Source organism: Pipra filicauda, unplaced genomic scaffold (assembly GCF_003945595.2).
Source record: "Pipra filicauda isolate LSUMZ 115617 unplaced genomic scaffold, ASM394559v2 scaffold238_size1193820_pilon, whole genome shotgun sequence".
Lineage (NCBI taxonomy): Eukaryota > Metazoa > Chordata > Aves > Passeriformes > Pipridae > Pipra > Pipra filicauda.
In genome coordinates, this window is record NW_024104352.1 from 75,317 (window position 1) to 95,083 (window position 19,767).

General features: G+C 45.1%; 1 protein-coding gene across 1 annotated transcript; it reads left to right on the forward strand.

Annotated features, from left to right (window-relative positions):
* The first annotated feature begins 1,583 nt into the window (after positions 1-1,583).
* TICRR (TOPBP1 interacting checkpoint and replication regulator) lies at positions 1,584-18,590 on the forward strand. The gene is made up of 22 exons (XM_027746196.2): positions 1,584-2,240; positions 2,796-3,069; positions 3,644-3,885; positions 4,144-4,387; positions 4,879-5,014; positions 5,710-5,852; positions 6,531-6,743; positions 7,282-7,430; positions 8,101-8,195; positions 8,553-8,646; positions 8,814-8,893; positions 9,218-9,454; positions 10,029-10,125; positions 10,344-10,416; positions 11,139-11,279; positions 11,767-11,857; positions 12,372-12,433; positions 13,119-13,274; positions 14,011-14,168; positions 14,378-16,673; positions 17,922-18,026; positions 18,122-18,590. Exons 1-22 carry the CDS (start codon positions 1,590-1,592, stop codon positions 18,238-18,240), a joined length of 5,856 nt encoding a protein of 1,951 aa, XP_027601997.1. The 5' UTR covers positions 1,584-1,589; the 3' UTR covers positions 18,241-18,590.
* Positions 18,591-19,767: the final 1,177 nt, after the last annotated feature.

The window sequence follows — 19,767 nt, forward strand, 5'->3', positions numbered from 1 at the left end:
GTGAGTGATTCTGGCTGTCGCACTGGGAAACACGGTCACCAGGGCTCAGCCAATATCTGACGGCTTTCCCAAGAGCTGGATGGTCTTCAAGAGCAAATACACTGGAGTGGGCAGGAAAGGAGCAGGAGTTTGAGTAGCTGGCAGCAGTTCCTGTGTTGGAAGCTGCCAGGATTTGCTGGGAAACTCCCCTTTGCCCCGAGCTTGTTTTTGGTCCCAGGTGGACTGTGATAAGGCAGGTTTTGGTCACACTCTGCTAAATGTCCTCAGTGGGCTGCTGGGACAGACACCAGTAGCTGGGCAATGGCAGTGAGAGCATAATGGGGTTGGCTCTTCTTCAGGGCTCAAACAGGACAATGATATATCAACAAGCAACAAGAGGCATCTCATGGACCAAGAGCAACCCCCAGCGAGGAGGAGGGACCCATGGCTCCCCAGGGAGCCTCCAACCCCAAGACTGCAGGCTGCCCTCCACAATTCCAGTCAGAGAGACCTGTTGTCCTTCCCTTGCTCTTGGTGGCAGGTTAGTCCTGGGCACCCAAGTGGATCAGCTCCTTGTTCCAGCTTGTTAAACCTGCTTGTGCTCAGAGTCACCAGCAAAGCCGAACGGGCCATTTATTGCCCGCTTGTCTTTGTTGCTTTATAAATACAACTGGCTGCTGGTGACACTGGTTTAGGCTGGGACATTCGAGCTCTGGAGAGAAGGGTGGGGCGGCTCTGGTCTGCAGGGCTTCCTTTGCTGCTACCTTGCGCGATCACACCTGGACCTCCCCACGTCAGCCCTTGTCCAGGTGCCGTGACCCTACAACTTTCCAGAGAACCATCAAGGCTGGAAGAGACCTTTAAGATCATCCAGCCCAACCATCAACCCATCACCATCGGTGCGACCAGCAAACCACATCACCCAGCGCCAGATCCAGACAGGTCTTGAACACTTAGAGGGGCGGTGACTCCACCACCTTCCTGTGCAACCTATTCCAATGCCTGACCACCCTAAAAAATGATATATTTTTTTTCCTAATATCTAATCTGAATTTGAACCTGAACTTCACCCATACGGGCCCTGGGCTGTCCGTGCCGTTGCTGCGGGGATGCTCAGGGGGGAGGTGCCGTATGGGGCAGCCGGCAGGGCTCTGCCCGCCCCCGCCCGCGGGCGGCTGGTGGGTGTCGGGGATGGGGAGGTGCCGTGTGCGGGCAGGCGCGGACCTCTAGCGGCGAGCGGGGCCTGCCGGGGTGCGGGGCGGGCAGGGCCGGTCCCGCGGCTCAACCCCGGTGCCCTGCAGGACCCGCGGCCGCCTCCGTGACGTCCCGACCGCAACACGTGACGTCACGCGATCACGCCCCCTGACGTCACCGTCACGCGCACTTTCGCCGTCTTTAAATTTTAAAACGGCGGCGGCCAATGGGCTCGTTCCGCGCGCTGGCCCCGCCCCTCCCTGTCGTCAGGCGCGCTCCCGCCAATGGGGGAGCGAGGAGCGGGGTGGTGGATGGGGCGGGGCTCTCTGCGGCAGCCAATGGGGGCACACGCAGGCCTAGGGCGCGAGCAGCCGGGTCGGGCCGGGTGGCCGGTGGCGGCGTGAGGGGCGCGCGCCATGTCGAGCTCCCGCAGCGCCGTGTTCCTGCTGGACACCGCCGGCCCCGCGCGCCGGGAGCCGCTCCAGCGCGGCGCCCTCCGCCTCCTCACGCTTCTGAGCTGCCGCTTCGGCCTCGCCCGCCTCCGCTGGGCATTCCGCTTCTTCGACTCGCTCGGCGGCCGCGGCGGCGCCTCGCGGGGCGGCGGGTTCCGCCCGCCGGGCCCCCGCGCCTGGGAGCGGTTCGAGGAGGACCTGGTGGAGCGGCTCCGGGCGCGGGGACCCTCGGCCGCCCTGCCCGGCCCCGCGTCCCGCGCCGCCCTCACCCACAGTGGCCTCAAGGAGACGCTGCTCGACTTCCAGTGGGACCGCCCGGAGATCGCGTCCCCGGCCAAGCCGCCCCGCAGGAGCCGCAGGAGGGGGCCGGCCGGCCCAGAGCCCCCCGAGGCGCCCCCTGAGGGCTTCGTGAACGCCGTGTTCGTGTTCTCGCCCTGCCCGCACTCGCGGAGGGAACTCCGGCAGTTCGTGTCGGGGAGCGATGCCCCCTCCTCCCCTGGAGAGCCGCCCACGGCGCAGGAGCTGGCGGAGAAACTCCTGCCCAGGAGTGTCCAGGAGCTGCTGGCGGAGCAGAAGATCACGCTGTTCTGGGTGGACACCGCCGAGCGGGCTCAGGTAACGAGGTTATACCGCACATCTTTCAGCTCTGAGCAGTGGCGGGCCACCTGTCACCCTGCCCTCCTGTATAACAAGGGGGGACAGTTTTCTGCTGTAGTCTTTGGGTGGTAGTGAAAGTTCCTCAGTTACTGCCACATAGTCTTCAGCAAGAGACTGAAAACTCATATAGAATCATCCACGTGGAGGCTGAGATACTGATGGGCTGATATTGATGGGTCCTCTTGTGCTTTGAGTTAGAGGGGAGTTACAGCTATTAAGAATTGCAGATAAGCAGTCTCATGGTTCAGGTGTGTGGATACCAGATTCAAAAACCCAAGCTTGAAAATTTTGGCTAGCTCTTAATTCAGTGGGAAGTGTGTTTTCCTTATCGGATTCCTGTGAAGGCTGATAAAGTCCATAAAAACACTTGGAAAGCACCGTGTTTAGATGCTTTGTATCTGTTTCATATGCCAGTTTTGTTAAAAGCATTCAATCTTTCTTTCTTTGAATGAAGGTTCTCTCACTCTCTCACTGCCAACGTTAACTTGAGATCTCTCTGTTACTTTATTCCAGCTGATCGAAGCCCCAGATCATGTTGGATACTGGACAATGTTTGAACTGATCTGTCAGACGGGAGGCACCATTTTGCCAGCTGAAGCCTTGGTGCACTGTTTGAGTCACCATAGGGCAGATGTTGCTCAGTCCTTCCTTGGAGACTTCAGTTTCCCAGTGTCTTGGACCGCACTCCTGCCCCTGGATGCGACTCTGAACTGCTTGTTCTCAAAGCCCTCTGTGTATCGATCAGTGTTTCCCCAGCAAGAAGGAACGTTGTTTCTCAGCATGCCTGGTAATAAAAGAAAAGAAAAATATAGATGTGCATGCTGGTAACAGCTCTCATGCAGGGTCCTTGATGACCTTACCTTGTGAATAGTATGTGTAGAAGTAACTTCGGTATTTAAAAGCCTAGGTTTTTTTTTTTTTAAAAAAAGTTCAGGATATACTCTAGTTCCTCTGAGAGCTGTTAGCCCATATTTGTGATTTAGCCTCTTCAGTTTTCCATACTTCTAGACTTTTGGGTGAAGAGATCTTTGCTGGTCCCACCTTGTAGCAGCGTACTCCCTTTTCTTATACAATTATTCTATTTATCTAAAATAAGGATACAGAGAAAAAGCCCCTTCAAAAGAAAACAGGTTAGCTTAAAGCAACATGCAGTGTGCATGGGCCCTTTCTTCAGTGGTCCCTTCATGCAATCAGCTCCTTCAGGGCTTGGGGAGGTCAGTTCTGTAATACACTTATGGTTGAGTATATTCCCCCTTTAATCTTGGAAATCGTCTTTTTTGCATTGAAGTTGTCTCTTTACCTGGATTGGAAAACCCATTTTACTTGCCTTCAGACTTTTACTTTATCCTATCCTTGCACAGGAGGAAAGAAGCAGGAAAGCTGTGCTGTGATCCTGGAACCTCTTGCCATGGGCCAAAGACAACTGCAGTGTCCAGTCAGCATCTTCCTGAAAGGAAACTTGATGGATTGGAACTTGGTACAGGCTCGCCACTTTCTCACGGACAGCTGGATACTGCAGAGCTCTCAGGCTGAGCAGGCAGGATGTAACAGGTCACTGTTTCATCAGCTGTTAAGGACTCTGGTGACTGAAGGACTGCACATGGTAAATTTTCCTCTTTGTCTCAAACTAACACCTATTCTGAAATGACCTGTGACAAAAGGGGTGACAGTATCCTGTTGTGAAGACAATGATAGTGGTAATTGCTGCACTGCAAATTGCTTATTTGAGTCTAGAAGGACCCTCTTTAGAAGGTCATGCAAGTCTATAACCCGTTTGGAAAGTATCTGTGCTCCTTAGGTCTCCATATTTATAGATAAAGTAAACATTTTTCTTTTCCCTTTTTTTTCTTTTTAAATATAGGTTGCTGAGGTATCTCTGTCTAAAACTTGGTGCCCCTGCACTGCTGTTCTGTCACCGCTTTCTGAGGGTGCTGCAGTTCTGACTGTGCTTGGTACTGAGAGGACTGCTGAAGTTCAGCGATGCAGCCTGGAAGGAGCTGTAGTGGAGGACTCTTCCCAAGACTCTGCTCTTCATCTCCCAGAGATTGTGAATAGTGTTTTGAGTAAAATTGACATGACGGTGGAAGATCCGCTGGCCAGTCTGGGTAGGTGTCAGGAAATGCAAAACTCTCCCTCTTTTGATCTCTAGATCTGACTTAGAGTGGAAGAATCTAAAGCTAATGATTTTCTCAGTGAGGCGTCTCTCATTTTCACAACTTGTTCATTTTGTCAACTGTAGCTCAAGCCTTGTGAGGTGATGCAGAAATCTGCATGGTTGTACCTTTCTGTTTTATTGACAAAGTGTTAGCTTCCATTAGCTTGTAGATAAAGTGCAGCTATGTGTGCTTGGGGACAGGTTTTTAGAAGGAGGTTTCCTAGAATGTGTCACATAGGCCATCCCTGGCCAGTAAAGCCTTTGGGTGTGATTGCAAGGCAGCTGTTTTGTGTTCGAGTGAATCTTCCTCAGGAATCTCAAGGCCTGTTGTATTAGCTATGAAATTGCCTCTCCAGGATCAAAGGTTGGGGAGCCTCTGCGAAGGCTGGGACCTTTTGCCACTTAATTTAGTTTTTCTAATTTGTGTGTGTGTGCTCACAGGAGAAGAAACTCCAGTGCCAGAGTGGGTCCAACGGGAACTGTCCCATACAGGGGGCTGGCATCCTTCAGTGCTGGAAACATGGTATCCTGCATCTAATGCTTGTGGAGCAAGCTCAGATTTGATGGAGTCCTTCAGGTATTTTTCTGAAACATATCTCTCGAGTAATAATCAAGGATTTCTGCTTCCTGTCAAGGGAGTATGGCTGTAGCATTGCTTAGAGTTCTAGAATTAAGTGCTTTTCTAGTGCTTTTATTTCTGTACTCAGTTTTTTGTGGGCTTTTACTTCATTATCTGTTGGTAGCAGTTTGTGTGGATTAAAATCTTGACAGTCTCAGGAGTGATACAGGTCACTTAAAATGACCTTAAGCTACTTGGGAAATGTCAGACTTCAGCTTTTCTTATGGTATGATAAGATCCACTGCAAGATACTGAAGATAGTGGTTGTGTTCTCACAGTTGGTATTTACTTGTAATGAATGAGCTTGCTTTCTTCAAAGAACTTGCTGAGTGAAACAAAAAAAAGCCTAATACAGGGTAATTTAGAAAGCACAAAGCTACTTATGTGGTTTTGGGGTACAGGGCAGTGGTGTATCCATTGTACATCAATGTAACGCTTGTTTCCAACTTGGTGTGACCCTTTTAAAGGTGGTTTGGGTTTTCTGTATCTCTTAAGTGTGTTGGGGAACAGGTGATGAAGGAGTTACTGGCATGTGCTACTTGCACTATATTGTCATGGACTGGAACCTAGAAAAGCCTTGGTTTTGTCCACAGGGATAGGCCTCCCATTCCCATTTTTTTTGATAACTGTATTGATTTGCTCTTTCATTACAGGCTTCTGCAGGTTCCTTGTGCTAATGGGAAGGATGATGCAGACCAATCTGATGTGGAGCTCTCAGAAAGTCTATCTGATCTGTACCAGAGAAAATTCAGTGAAACATCTGCTACAGCTGGACCAGGAAATAACAAAAAAAGACGTGTGTATACTTTGGGATTATGTGTGCCTGTTGTCAATAAAAGGTGATGTGTGAACCCCAGAGATCTGTGCTCTGCTGGGTAGTGGCATGCTTTAGATTTTTTTGTTTAGGGATGGTCTCATTTGCATATTAGTATTAGGTTTGTCCTGTAGTAGAAGCCAAATTACTGCAATTCAAGGCTGTGCAGTGACTGACAAAAGCAGCATGCAGAGCTCTGCAGTTTGAAACAAGGACTGCTCCAACTACTAGTAAATATTACAACCTCTCAACTTTATTCTTATTAGAGAAATAAAACATTTTCTTCTAGAAGAATTTAATCATTGCATTTCCCTACACTAACCACAGTTGATGTATCCCCAAGCCCTGCTCTGTCAGCTGGTTCTATTTCTGTGATATAAAATTGCTTCCTATATATATAACTTTTCATTATACCTATATAAGTTCTTATGCAGAGCAGTAGTTTTCATCCACTTTTTACTTGGAGAAGTAACTGCCTGCTACACTGCCTGTACATGGATTTCATGGAGAAATGCCAACCTTTTGGGCCATGTTTTCCTCCAGAAGGTTATTGATCTCACTTGACGATAACACAGAGTTCAGTGTTGTGCTCTGCCTCAGGCAGAGTTCCTGCCCCAGTGTCCCTGATGGTAAAACTCCTTTTTTTTTATGGCACTGTAGGTGGAGTTCCCCGAACTCCAGTCAGGCAGAAGATGAAGACCATGTCCAGATCCCTGCAGATGCTCAACGTAGCAAGACTGAATGTAAAAGCTCAGAAGTTTCAACCTGATGCTGTGCCACCTGCAGTGAATGAGAAGGTTCCACAGAAGCTTTCAGCAAAAAGATTGGATGACAAGGTGGAAGGAAAGGAAAAGGCACTTAAAATACCAATTGGTGTGTGTTAAGTCCTGGTATCTTCCTATCCTGATATATCTCATATGAACTTTCGATATCCTGATACAGGAGTTCATACAGGATTTTTATGGAAGGGAAAGGGAAGGTTAATAGTGCAGTATTCAGTGCCAGGGAGCAGATCAGTGTTTGGGTTTCTGTATCTTCAGCGTCGCAAAGAATAGTAATTTTTTTCTACCCTTCTCTCTCTTTATTTAACCAAAAGAGGTAGAGGGAAGCACCCATCAAGGTGTAACTGGGAACGTAGTCCTCTTTACTAATTAGGTAGAAATAAAGGGCATTTCTTGACTGTTGTAGTAGCCTGAAAGTTTGCTCACCTTAAGCAAACTTTGATTTTTGATTATAAACTTGATTTAACTTATAATGTCATGGGTCTGGACCTGGCTGGTTCTGTTAGTGTTCTGTGGGCTTGATGCATCTTTGCTGGAGAAAATATTTTTTACCTCCTCTGTTTTCCTCCTCGGTTGGCATGAGTTGTGGTAAACAGGCATTGAGTTAACACAGACCATTTCCCTTGCAGACTTCCAAACAGAGGAGGAGCTGCAGTCCCACTTAATAGAGAGCTACCAGAAGGCTGTTGCTGAGGGAATTCAGTTATCTGCGTGTGCCCAGAATATGATCACGGCCATTAAAAGGTTCTTGAAAGTACAAGATTTCAAAGAGAAAGAGGTAGGTAAGAGCATGTGGGCAGGGTTGTTACTGATCTGGAAGTTGGAGTTTTTACTATTTCAGGCTACCTTTCCTTCATCTCTGAAGTTTTATGTGCAGTTGCATGTAGTCAAAACCACAACCACTAACTGCTTCTATCTGTTGATTCAATACTGACAAACTGGGTAGTTGTAGAAGAGTGTGGGAAAATCCAGTTCAGTTACCCATTTACACACCTTTGCTAAAGGTTGCAACAGATGTCCTTCCTTTACATTGACCTCCTTCCAAATCCTAATTTCAAAGACAGTATTTTTAAATACATTCTTGAAAAAATGTATTTAAAGAAGGTATTTACAGTCTTTAATACTATGCATAGACTTAAAATAACCTGAAACCAAAATTGGTAAACTTGTGAATAATTGAAGAAAAATACTGTGAGAAACAAATCCATAGTAACTGAGGAGGGCCTGAAGCTGCAAGCGACCTCTGTGATTTCAAGCTCACAGTTTTTCTATTTCTCATTGTGACTTTGCTGCTGAAAGAAAAAGATAATTCCTTTCCTTGAAACAAAAGAGAAAAAATTGGGCTATTCCCAAAAGAATGGCTTAGGGGGATGACCGAAGCCAGGAGGGAACCTGCCCTACAGACAGGGAACAGAATTGAAGGTTTTATTGTAATTATGTGTTTGCAGGTGGCCTGTGTGGAAAGAGTCAGAAACCATCTCCTGAAGACCAGCAAAATGCTCAGACAACAGCACGGCTCACAGAAGGAGACCAAAGTCAGAGAGTATGAGACACTGTATTTACTTCAGCTTCTGAGATTCTGTGGAGTTGGTTAGCAATTTTTAATGGTGGCATTTTTGTACAAATGGAAAAGTATTGACACGGGGCAAAAATTTCAAGGAGAATCTCTGGTCACAGTAAAACCATTTCATTAAATGCAAATATGCCCATGCTGTGTGATAAGCAGTGCAGCCTATATCTGAAATGAGGCATCTCCCCTGCCACCAAAATGAAATGCTAACTAGATTATGCTGTCAAAAGGAGCTACTTCCCTTCCCATTACTTTTTTGAGCACACCTTTTGCAGTAAATATGCTGCTTCCATTAGAAAAAAGGTAGTGGATAATTACTTGTTTTCTTAGGTGCCGACTTCAAGTATTTTTGCGCCTTGAGTTGTGCCTTCAGTGCCCTTCGCTGCAAAGCAATGCTGACGAAATGGAGCAGCTGTTGGAAGAGGCAAGTAAATTATAGAGCGAGTTGTGTTTCTGGGTGGCACTAGAAATGCAGACCTGGAACCTGCAGTTTTCCTTTGATATTACTCTAACACTATATTCCTTGCTAAAATATCTGATGCCGCAGCTGTCCCAACTTAATCCATTTTCCCACCTGACTTTCTCTTCCAGATGACAGATGTGCTGCGCATTTTATGTCTGACCGAAGACCCGGGGTATCTTACAAAGTTTCTAGAGGAAATACTGGAATTGTAAGTTCTTTAGCATGACTGAAGTGTTACTGGGGACTGTGGTTTTGGTTGGATGTTGTCTGTGACTAGACAGCAATCTACAGCTTTGATTTGCTGCATCTTTGTAATTTGCAGAAATTTAGACATGTTGTTTGATACGTTTATGTTTTGATTAAAGAAAGAGCAGCCGATAAGTAAGTAAACTAATTAAAAAGCCCAGTTGATATTTGGTTGGTTTTTTTTAATTAACATGTAAGAACAAGGATTTGGTTCAAACCTTGGGACTGAAACACCAACAAGTTTGAGTGGGAATGTATTTGATGTGGGTTCTCTCTGCTGCTCCAGGTACATGAATTCTATACCAAAGACTCTTGGAGATATTTACTACGGTCTCGGTACACAAATACCCCCGAAGCTGGCAGCTGTTCTGCCTTCAGACTTCTTCAGTGATGACTCCATGACTCTGGACAGCAAATCTCCAGGCCTTCCACCGTCTTTATCGTCTGTCTTGACTCCCAGCACTGTTCGCACAGAGAGTGACCAGCTGGAGGAGCTGCGCACCAGATCTGCCCAAAAGAGAAGGTAATAATTCCAAACAGGAGGCAGCTTTTTGTTGCAGCCTGGGCTGTAACTGAGGAGTTATCTAAGCTGCAGGTTTCTGTTGCTGAATAGCTGGCTGGGGCAAACAGACACCTGCTCATAACTCTGCAAGCCTGAAAGAAATATTAGGGGCTCTAATTTTTCATTTTAACTAGCCATTGTTGACCGTATGAAAACATAATCTTGACTGTGTATTTGCATCTTATGCAAAAGTACACGAGCATCTTCCATGAAAGGAAATGGATGTTCTGCTCTGCAGTAGGTGACCCTATATTGTTAAAGTTAAAACTGATTTACTGTAGTTCTCTATGTTGGGAATTCTGTGTATGTTTTAACAAATTGTGAATAAGCTTCAATACCAACCTTAAAGTTAGGAATAGCTATTTATATTGCAAATCATCCCTCAGTGTTGTAGTGAGTGAGGTACTAATGCAGTTTGCAATCAATTTAGATAAACACTTCCTATCTGTAGAGTCAAACCTAACTTTAATTGTCAGTAGGTTGATAACTGTGCTTCTGGTCTTATGCTAACTTAGTCTTTGTATACTTTCTAAAGGAATCACGTGTTAGCCAGACACAGGAGCATGACAGAAGCACCACAGAACTTGCGTCAAATTGAAATTCCCAAGATGGCCAAGAATCCCATCAGAAAGGTAAAACTCTTCCAAAAGGGTTATGTGTGAGTTGTGACACTTGAGTGCAAAAAACTCTTGCTCTGTATTCCCCTAGTAAGTGTACCCTGTGTCAGCTGTACAGAGATCAAATTGCCTTGAAGGAGAAATTGAAATGTGTAGTTCAGAACTTACAGTTAATATGCTTAATTAAACATAACATTGCGCTGCTGGTGAGGCTGATTTCTTCTTTGTTTCAGGAGAACTCCCGTTCTTACCTTGCTCCTGAGAAGTCCCAACAGATGCCTTTGCTGCAGAAAGAAGCAGTGCAAGGTATATTGACTTCTAGCTTTTTCATGGAAAGGTGCATCTTCAGCACATGTTCTCCCTGTAAAATTTAGTGAGCCACGATGAAATTATGCTGAGGCACATTGGAAATGAGAAGGAAGTTTTGTTGAATTCTGTAAAAACTTTGAGGAAAAGATACACAGTATTCTGTGTGCTCATGTGCAGAAAAGTTAAATCCTGCATCCTCTAAAAAAAACCCTTTCCATTCTTCCTTGAATCTTTTCCATCCTTGAATTATTTCCATCTTCTCTGTCCTGAAAAGAAAATTGGGACAAGATTGAATTCCTATATCTGGAAACAGGATATCACCCCACAAAATAATTAATGAAAATAAATCCCACATTTATTGTTCTCTGAACCAATGTGTTTCAGTTGAGATTTTGTAGTGCACCTAATGCTGCTCCACATGGACACTGACTGGCTGCTTGTTCTGCTATGGCACCTTCTTGTAGCTTATTGTTGGGATAATGTAAATAATACAAATTTATAAGAGAAGTCTGGAGTGGATTTAGAGGAGGACATGTTCCAGTAGCAGAAGAAACAACTTTTCAATGCTTTGTGGCCTCTAAAAAGTTGTCTTTCCATGCTGGTGTGTTTTTCTTTCTCTGGTGTCCTGACAAAATTACCTTCTTGTGATTTTTTTTTTTTTCCCTTTTTTCCCCCTCTTATTTTTAATTTGATCTTTTCTTGCTTTTCTTGCTTCACAGAGGTTACAAAGGTAAGGAGGAACCTCTTCAATGAAGAGATACTTTCACCATCGAAAAGGTCTCTGAAAAAGATGCTTAGAAGCCAGTCAGTATCTGCTGTGGAAGGCTTAAAATACAAATGCACTGATGAAGGCACCAAAGGTAGGACATGACTTGCACGTGTAGGATTGTTGGAGAGGAGTTTTTGCTAAAATTCCTATTTTTGCTTTCTCAGTTCAATGAAACAATTATAATCTGTTTTTCAATAAAGAGAAAAGGTGGCCATTGCTGTGGTGTTTGGAGGGTGAATATTGATGGTATTGAAACTGAAACCTATTTTTTACTGAACTCTACATCTCAAAGAAATCCAGTGTTAAAAATTTTTGATTAAAAAAGGATCTGTGAAAGAAAGATGAAGAAATCTCAGTAGATTAACTCTGTCTGACATGGTACTATAAATAATACTGAGTGGGAAGGAGGTGTGGACACTGGACTCTGAAATCATGATAGCTTGTGAATGCTGGAAGGCTGGTGCACAGTGATTCTGTACAGACTGTCCTTAAGCTGAAGCCTGTACAAAACTGTATTTATTTACTTGTCCCAAGTGCTTTATAATTGTGTGATGTTATAGCTCTTGCATGATTTTTAGATCATCGCAAATTGTTGACCAAGAGAGTTGCAGAAACACCACTACATAAGCAGGTCTCCGGGAGACTCCTACAAAAGCAGATCAAAGGCCGGTGAGTTAAGTTCTTTCTAAGTTTCTTCAGTAAGTATTGGATGTCTAAATAATGGTTATGAGCACAAGTACCAGGTATCTTTGTGGTCAAAGTGTCATCTTTGCTTAAGGCAGTAAGAGAACCAGTGGAGGCTGAGTTCCATTGCTTAAGTGGGGGGGAATACTGCTGCTTTCATCATGTAGGTCAGGCTGCTTTAATTCCTGCAGCTAATGTCTCTTGAGGTTCAGTTGCTGATTCAAGGGCTTCTGAAAAGGCCTATGCTGTATTTTGTGGACTTCAGGTTGAATTCTAGCATTTACTTCCATGTAGAACTGCTACCTGTACAGCTAGGGAGTAACCCATGCTAAATCATATGTTAATAGGAGGCAAAGCACTCAGTAATTTCTCACTTAGAGTAGCCCACCAAGCAACACATTGGTGTAGGATGGAGTACTACTTTTCAGTCTCTGGGAAAAGTTCCGTTCCTGTCAATGTGCTTAGTATGCTCAGACCAAAATGTCTGTTGTTTCTCAAGGTCTTCTGATCCAGGTTGTGACACTGGTGTTGTAGAAGAATCTCCAGAGAAGGCTATATATGGTAAGCACTGATTTTTCATGAAAGGTGGTTTGGCTGTGTTGTAGCTTGTAAGATAAGCGTGTTTCAATGTACGTAATTCATGAGTAGTCAGTACAGAAGTGTTGTACTGTTCTGTTGGTGGAGCACAGCTGCCTCTGATAGAACCACTTGCTGCTCACTGCTTTAAAAGCCCTGTGTAGTAGAAGTTAGGAAAGAAAGGTAGATAGTAACTCCTGTAAATGAAAATGCATGAAGGACTTTGAGGGTGAACAAGATTCTGAGCTTCTGTAATTACTGTCAAACCAGCACATGCTTTTTTTTTTATGTAACTTCACCATGTTGTGCTGTGACCTTAATACTGCTCTGATTCCTGCTGTAACAGAGCCACCTTTTAACCTGGATATAACTTGCATTGAACATGGCTTTTCTAGCATTCCTTTCCGTATAATTGCTAGAGAGGAATGAAAGTAACTATGACTTAGAGGAGGGGGCATCATAGTTTAGAATGAGATTTATATGCATAAAAATTCCAGATCCTCAAGAAAGTTGAAGCTTTCTTCATACACTTGCCTCCATGTGTGAGGTAGTTTGTTGTAGGGAATTTTCTTCTTGGAGTGTGCCTGTTTCAGTTACAAACTGTTCCTGATGATGTGCCCATTGCTGAGGGAGAAGGAAGGCTCAGTCTCCAATGTTCTTACCTTTTCAGAAGCAAGTTTGAGAAGAAGCCCACGCATCAAACAGCTGTCTTTGAACAGGACCTGCTCCAGTGCTTTCTATCCCACTACACAGCCAAGCTCAAAGAATTCACAACGCGTCCACCAGGGGCAAGAAGAGGAGAGCTGTGCACTGCAGGATGTAGAAGGTACTGACTGGGATTTGAGCAGACTGATACTGCTGATCTGAAAAGCTGACATGGATAGCTCTGAGTTTGATTTGATTTGGCTCTACAAGAGACTGTAAGAAGCTAAGAGCTGTCATGTAATATCTTCTGTAGACAGAAATTCATCCCCAGTAATTATTTTTAATTGGTAATCTGAATTTGGAGGATGGTAAGGCAGCTATTTCTATGATGAATTCACTGCCAACTTAAGAAACCAGTCAGGCCCATCTAACAGAATACCACTGATTGTCAGTCTGTATTCCTTAAATGCAGTGAAATCCTTGTAAAATATGGGACAGAAATCCTGAAGCTTACTTTCAGTCTGCTCTGTGGCAGCATAAAGCAGTGACTGATGGGATCTTCTTTGCTGGCTTTCTCAGTAGGATTATCAGCTAAAAATGGTGACACTTAGTTCTTTATATTGTACTTACTAGAATCCTTAGTCATGAACCAGAACTATCTAAAGCTACAAGCTATAAATAGAATAAGAGGCTGAGCTATTTTGTACTTTTTTTGCCATTGAAGTGCTCTTTCTACAGATGGATATTAATTTCATATTGGGAAATAACCATAATTCTGGTGAAGCTTTAACATTTGGCTAGAAAAGAACATGCCAGGGATATGAGCTTTTTACACTACTTTTTCCTACATCTGAAATGATTCAGACAATTGTGGCACATTAGTTGTGTTAGTTGAATTGTACTGTTTCATTTTATAGGCCTTAAGCAGCATTCAGAGATCCCCCCTGTGCAGACTCCCAAGAGGTTTTTCTTTGGTGCAGTCACTGACAAGTGTAGTCCTGCAGTGAAGCATTCACCTGGAAAGAGGAGAACGAGAAAAGACTCCTTACACTTAGAGGAAGTAACCTCCTGTCAGGTAGAAACAATTACCTCCCTCTCTCTTTCTTCCCATCCTGTTTTTCTATTCATGTTTAATCAGACCTATGCATCTTAAATTTAGTGTTTGTTAAGTCTAATCAAATGGAGGGTTGCGTTTTAAATTTTAGGAAGTAAATAAGGAGATGGGTAGATGATACTGTTGGAATAGAACAAGCATGATTCTTTAATTTATTTTTTCTCCTGCAGACTCCTAGGAAAACACCTCATAAATTTGCCTGCAAGCTGCTGAATTCTGCCAGTAAGCCACCAAGGAGATCGCCTCGCATTGCCCACAGGACACCACAGAAGCTGGAGAAGACTCCTGGCAAAAGTCCAGCAACTAAGCAGACTGTAGCTAAGTGTTTGGGAAAGTACTTTTCTCCTCCTGCACAAAGGGTTAAGTCGCCATCTGCGTTAACTGAAAGTAAGAGGGTTCACTTTCTGCAGGTAACTTCTGAGGACTGTTCTACAGCACAAAGACTTTCCCCTCCTTGTAAAGAGTCTGTCTTACAAACGTCAGAACACAAAGGGTTCGCAGCACTCAGTGCCTCATTATTGCCTCCAACAGATTCAAATCCAACTACTTCTTCCCCCTCTGCCATCCAGGAAAGGTGTTTTACAGAACTGCAAACTCCAAGACGTTCCTTGAGATACCTCTCAAAATTAGCATCTCCAGTTGGTGCTCGGAGGCAAATCCTCACAAAGGAAATTCAGATGCAGTCTGATCCGTTATCTGAAACAACTAAAAGGACTCCCAGGAAACCCGAAGATCCAGGTTCAAAGTTGTTTACAAACCCGCTGATTACAGAAATACCTCAGCTTGTTGTGAGGCTCGAGCCTCTCTGCAGTTCTCTGCTCTGTGGAAGTTCCATGAACACTGTGACAATCTGCTCTGCTTCCCGTGCACAGGCTGGGGAGTCTGACTGGGAACGTAGTGCATCTAAACCATCTTCTCAGAAGTCTCCAGGTATTACTGGCACTTCACTGAGGTCCCTGCTTCACACATCCAGGCAGGCTAATTGTGAACCAGATTCTAGAGAAGAGAACCTCATGCTTGCATGTGCAGCACCTTCTGAAAATAGGGACAGTCATGATGATAGTGGTAACTGTTTTGTAGAAAGCCTTCAGCCTCATCAGTCTCAAGTTACTGAAAATACCTCTGTATTGCAGAAAAATAAACAGATGAATGTAGCATCTCAAAAGTCTCCTTCAAGAGAGGACTTGGAAAACTTGGAAAAGCATTTGTCTCCAAAGCCTTTTGCTGGAGAGCAGGTGCATGCACAGAATGCTGAGATAGACTGTGAGCCATTGGTTAAGGAGGGGATCTCCAATGCAAACACCTGTGAGTCCTCCCTAAGTGATTTGCAAACAGTTAGTGATGACTTGGAACCAAGAACTCTGGTGAGGGAAGAATATATGGCGCTGAAGGCTCCAAGTCTCAAGAGACGCTCCAGATTTGCCCTGAACGCGTCACCTCCTGTGCTGAAGTCTGCCACAGCCTATTCCTTGCGCTGCACTGCAGACAGGAGGCAGCGGGAGGCTGCAGCACGGATGGGAGATCCTCAACTTGTAGCCAAGTTCTCCACTCCTAAAAATGGTAACAAACTGCCTTCTGCCAGCCCACCGACCTATGAAGTTGAAATGGAAATGCAAGCTTCAGGCCTGCCCAAACTTCGCATTAAGAAAATTGGCTCTTGCTCATCATTGGAAGTTCAACCTGAAGCAAGTGCCAGCAAATCCAAGGGAGGAGAAAGCCCCTTTAGTGATCTTGCTATGACCTTGTGTAGCAAGCACCCAGGAAAACTGGCAGCTGCCTGTGTTTCACCGTCCTGCTGTCGTTCTTTCCACAGTACACCTGGGAAAGGTGCGGGCCAGACCTACATATGCCAGTCATACACCCCAACAAGCTGTGCCTCTAACGTCACTTCCCCCTTCCCCATGGAAGCAGGAGTTTTCCAGACGCCTTCTCCAAAGCAGAAGGGGAAGACTACCCCAGATGCCATCAAGGACTGGCCTCGGAGAAAGAGAGCAGCAGGCAGCACTGCCAGCACGAGCTGTGGTCAGAGCGAGAGGAATGCTGATGAACGGACATGGATGTCAGCAGGCAGAGAAAGAGTGATGAGGATCTCAGAGCATCTCAGCAGCAAAGTAACAAATACTCCTGGGGAATTTGAACTGGAAGGGATTTGCAGGCTCCAGGATCAGGCATCTCCTAGTGACTCTGAACCCAGGGCTGATGAGGACTCTGCCATGGGAACTTTTGGCTTGAAGTCTCAGAAGCGGGTCTTTACTTATCTATCACCAGAAAAGGAGGAGAATCACAATGCCAAGAGATCGTGCACTGATAGGTGCAGTTTGGATCTCACTGACTTTTCCACAGATGAGGGAAACAGAAGCAAATCAAGGACAGGCTCTGTACTTCCTGAGAAACCAGGAATGTGTGCACTCAAAACACTTGAGCAGCACAGTAGTCTAGGGGATGACGATGTCTTCCTTTTGTCAGGTAATTAAGTGGCATGAAAGACGCTCCACTGAAATTTAGATTTGGTTAAAAATGGGGGTTAGACAAAAACAAGAACACAGTTGTTTTCTGTGTAACTATCTGAGGGAAAATGAGGTGGAAGGGGAGAGTGGCTTGTAGGAGACATGGAAGTTAATTATGTGGAGAGGCAGACTGGACATGAGGAGTTCATCAATGGTGTATTAATGATGGGAGAGACATCAGAGAAATATGAAAGAGCAGGAGGCTGGAGGAATTAAAAGGAAAGTTTGAGAACTTGAGGAGGGAGGATCCCACTTGCACCCAGCTGATGATTTATTTGGGTTCACGTTGATGCCACTAGCTGTTTCTGCCCATTGTCCAGCTCTGAAACCAACTGTCTTAAGTCCAAAGTTTGGCTGTTTCAGTGCAGACTTGGAGCCATGACAAGGTTAGTCCTATGGATGTTGGTATTTATTGGTGCACCAGTTTTTCCATCTGCCCGTGGTGGGCCTGTTGTAAGTGGGTATCAGAAATGATTCCCTTGCTGGCAATAATGTTGTGTCAGTAGGTGTGTAAGTTTAAGCTGCCTCTTTGCTTTTGCTGTGAGTACAGATGATTCAGCTGACTTCAGTGAAATAGGCTGTCTCAGGTCTGTAAACAAGGCCTTAATACAAATACTTAATCCAAATACTTAATCCAGTATTGTTGTAGAAATTACATGTTACAGGAGACTCTGGCAGGTGTTCTGAAGTCATTGCATTAAGTTTCAGTGTCTGTTTCCTCTTGTAAAGAAAGGTTTGTATACAGAGGCAGTGTCTTATTTATTCAACAGTTATTACAGAGGAAAACAGGCAAACTTTAAAGCAACATCAGTCCATAGTTAGGACATGAAATAACAAGTGTTTAGCTGTAAGATGGTTCCGGAAGAGACTTTCTGTACCTACAGCCCTTGTGGTTGTATTTACAGATCATCATGATTGTAACAGTTTTCTTCCAGGACATGTGAGTTACCTGAAGACTAACCGTGTTTAATAGAGTGAAGCATTCTTCTACTGAACCACCTCAGAAAACTAAATGTGCTAAAAGCTAATCCCAGGCTGCTGTTTACCTTTCTTGAATGCCAGAAACCCACTGTGCCAGCCTAGGGTTTGTTTCAGATAAAGTATCCCTTGTACTGTTGGCGGTTTCAAGGTAGCATAAAGGCTGTGTGTGACTTAACACTGGAGTTGTTGAGTGGTTTTGCTGCAGCTTCTCACTGTTTTTCCCCAGGCTCAACTCCACCCTTGAAGAGCACGCTCTCGACCAGCAGCCTTCTAGCCCTGACCCAGTCCCCGCTGCTGTCCCCACCGCCGGCTCGGAGGAAGTGTGTCCAAGGTAACAACTTGTCTCCCGTTGTCACTCGGCTTCTTGGAGTCACTGGTGAGCTCTGGCAAACTGTGGCTTTCATGTATTCTTTCTGTTTTTTGTAGAAGAGGAATCTGATGCTGTCCAAATTGCTGCCAACCAGGAGCTGTCTCCATTCCACATGAGGGTTTCCAGGAGGCGTCCCCTTAGCAGGACTTACTCACGGAAAAAGCTTCTCTGCTGAAGTTTGGAGCCAGGACAGCATGGGAAACTTAGCGTTATCCCGGCTGGACAACACACTTTTTAACAAGGACCTTGTATTTGGTGCTGGATGGGAGCTGCCTTGAGTTGGTAGGAGACTGGATGCAAGCACGTGGCAGTGGAATTAAGGACCACTGTAAAAGTTTGTGGTGTTTTTAAACATCACTTGCAGCATCTCTCCATCCACACAAAACCTGGCTCAGTCTTTCTGGCACTTCTTCTTATGGTAGCTTGCAGTGAGCTCTGCAGTGAAGGTTCAATTCTCCCAAGTCAAGAGGGAGAATTGTCACTTTTCTACAGCTTTCTTGTAAAATAAACCAATGTGAATTTTCATCATGTCCCTTAATACAAAAATCTGTCTTTAGCCTGAGGAATGGGGGCTGCAGGAAGGAGGATGCTGGGGGTGAATGGGTACAAAACAAGCTGCATGCTCCTGCTGTGTCTTGTCCTCATACTAACTGGATCCCTCAGTGCTCCAGTTTGCCACAGCTTAGTAGAAAATAGCAAGCACATTAATTAATTACTCAACTGCTAAGAGTACAGAGGAGGGGAAAAATAACTTGGCTGGGAACATCTTTGTAGATGATGAATGGTTTGGTGCATCTGCTCCTGGCCACTGCTGGATAAGCAGGTGCTGATGGAGTGACTTCATTGTCCTTTTCTGCAAACTTGCAGTGAGCCAGAGAAGACTGGCTGGGGAAATGACCTTGAGAGGTAAAACTTGGATGGAATAACTGGAGATGACAGCTCCGAGACTACCCAGCTGCATCACTGATTAAATGGTGACTTGGTTGCCTGTGACACGTTTGCATTCTAACCCCATGCAGAGAGCAGGAGCTGTGATTCAGTGCCTGAGATGTAGCCTACAAGGGGCTAAAATGGTGTGTGATCTTGAGATGAATTTTTTCACAGTCAGAATCACAGAATATTCTGAGTTGGAAGGGATCCAGAAGGATCCTTTGCCTTTAGGATAGTGATGTGCATGGCTGGATTTCAGAGAATTCACCCCACTGTGTCTACTGAATGCACAGGAAGTGGAGAGCTATGAAGGTAATGTGAGGTCATCCTAAAACCAGGCATAGCAATGCTGAGGTTTGTTAGGTGGCTTTAAGGGGTTAGATGGGATTGAATGGAGCTTGTTTCCTGGGAACACTCTCTGGTGGGGAAAACTGTCAGTTTCCCTCTGCAAAGAAGGGAGGAAGCGGGTACTCACTAGTGGTTATTTTGCTTCTGAGAGAGGTGCATCTGCTTCAAGGAGGTGGACTGATACACAGGCATGGAGATCCAAATCTACTATTTACTTCCAGGTAGGATGGACTCCTATTTTCCCTATTGAAGATTTTTGTTTCAATGGCAGAAAATAAAGTCTCTGAACTTAATCTTGTGCAACTCAGCCACACCCAGAGCCCCCAGTAATACCCCCCCCCCCTTACTGCCACACTACTAGCAAGGAGGAAGATCAGAAGGTGGTTCCTACATCAGATGCTGGCTTTTTTCTTGGTATGTTACT

Coding starts and splice junctions, on each gene's coding strand:
- TICRR (XM_027746196.2), top strand. CDS start 1,590: ATGTCGAGCTCCCGCAGCGCCGTGTTCCTGCTGGACACCGCCGGCCCC. Junction 4,388..4,878: donor AGATCCGCTGGCCAGTCTGG/GTAGGTGTCAGG, acceptor GTGTGCTCACAG/GAGAAGAAACTCCAGTGCCA. Junction 11,858..12,371: donor CAAAAGCAGATCAAAGGCCG/GTGAGTTAAGTT, acceptor TTGTTTCTCAAG/GTCTTCTGATCCAGGTTGTG.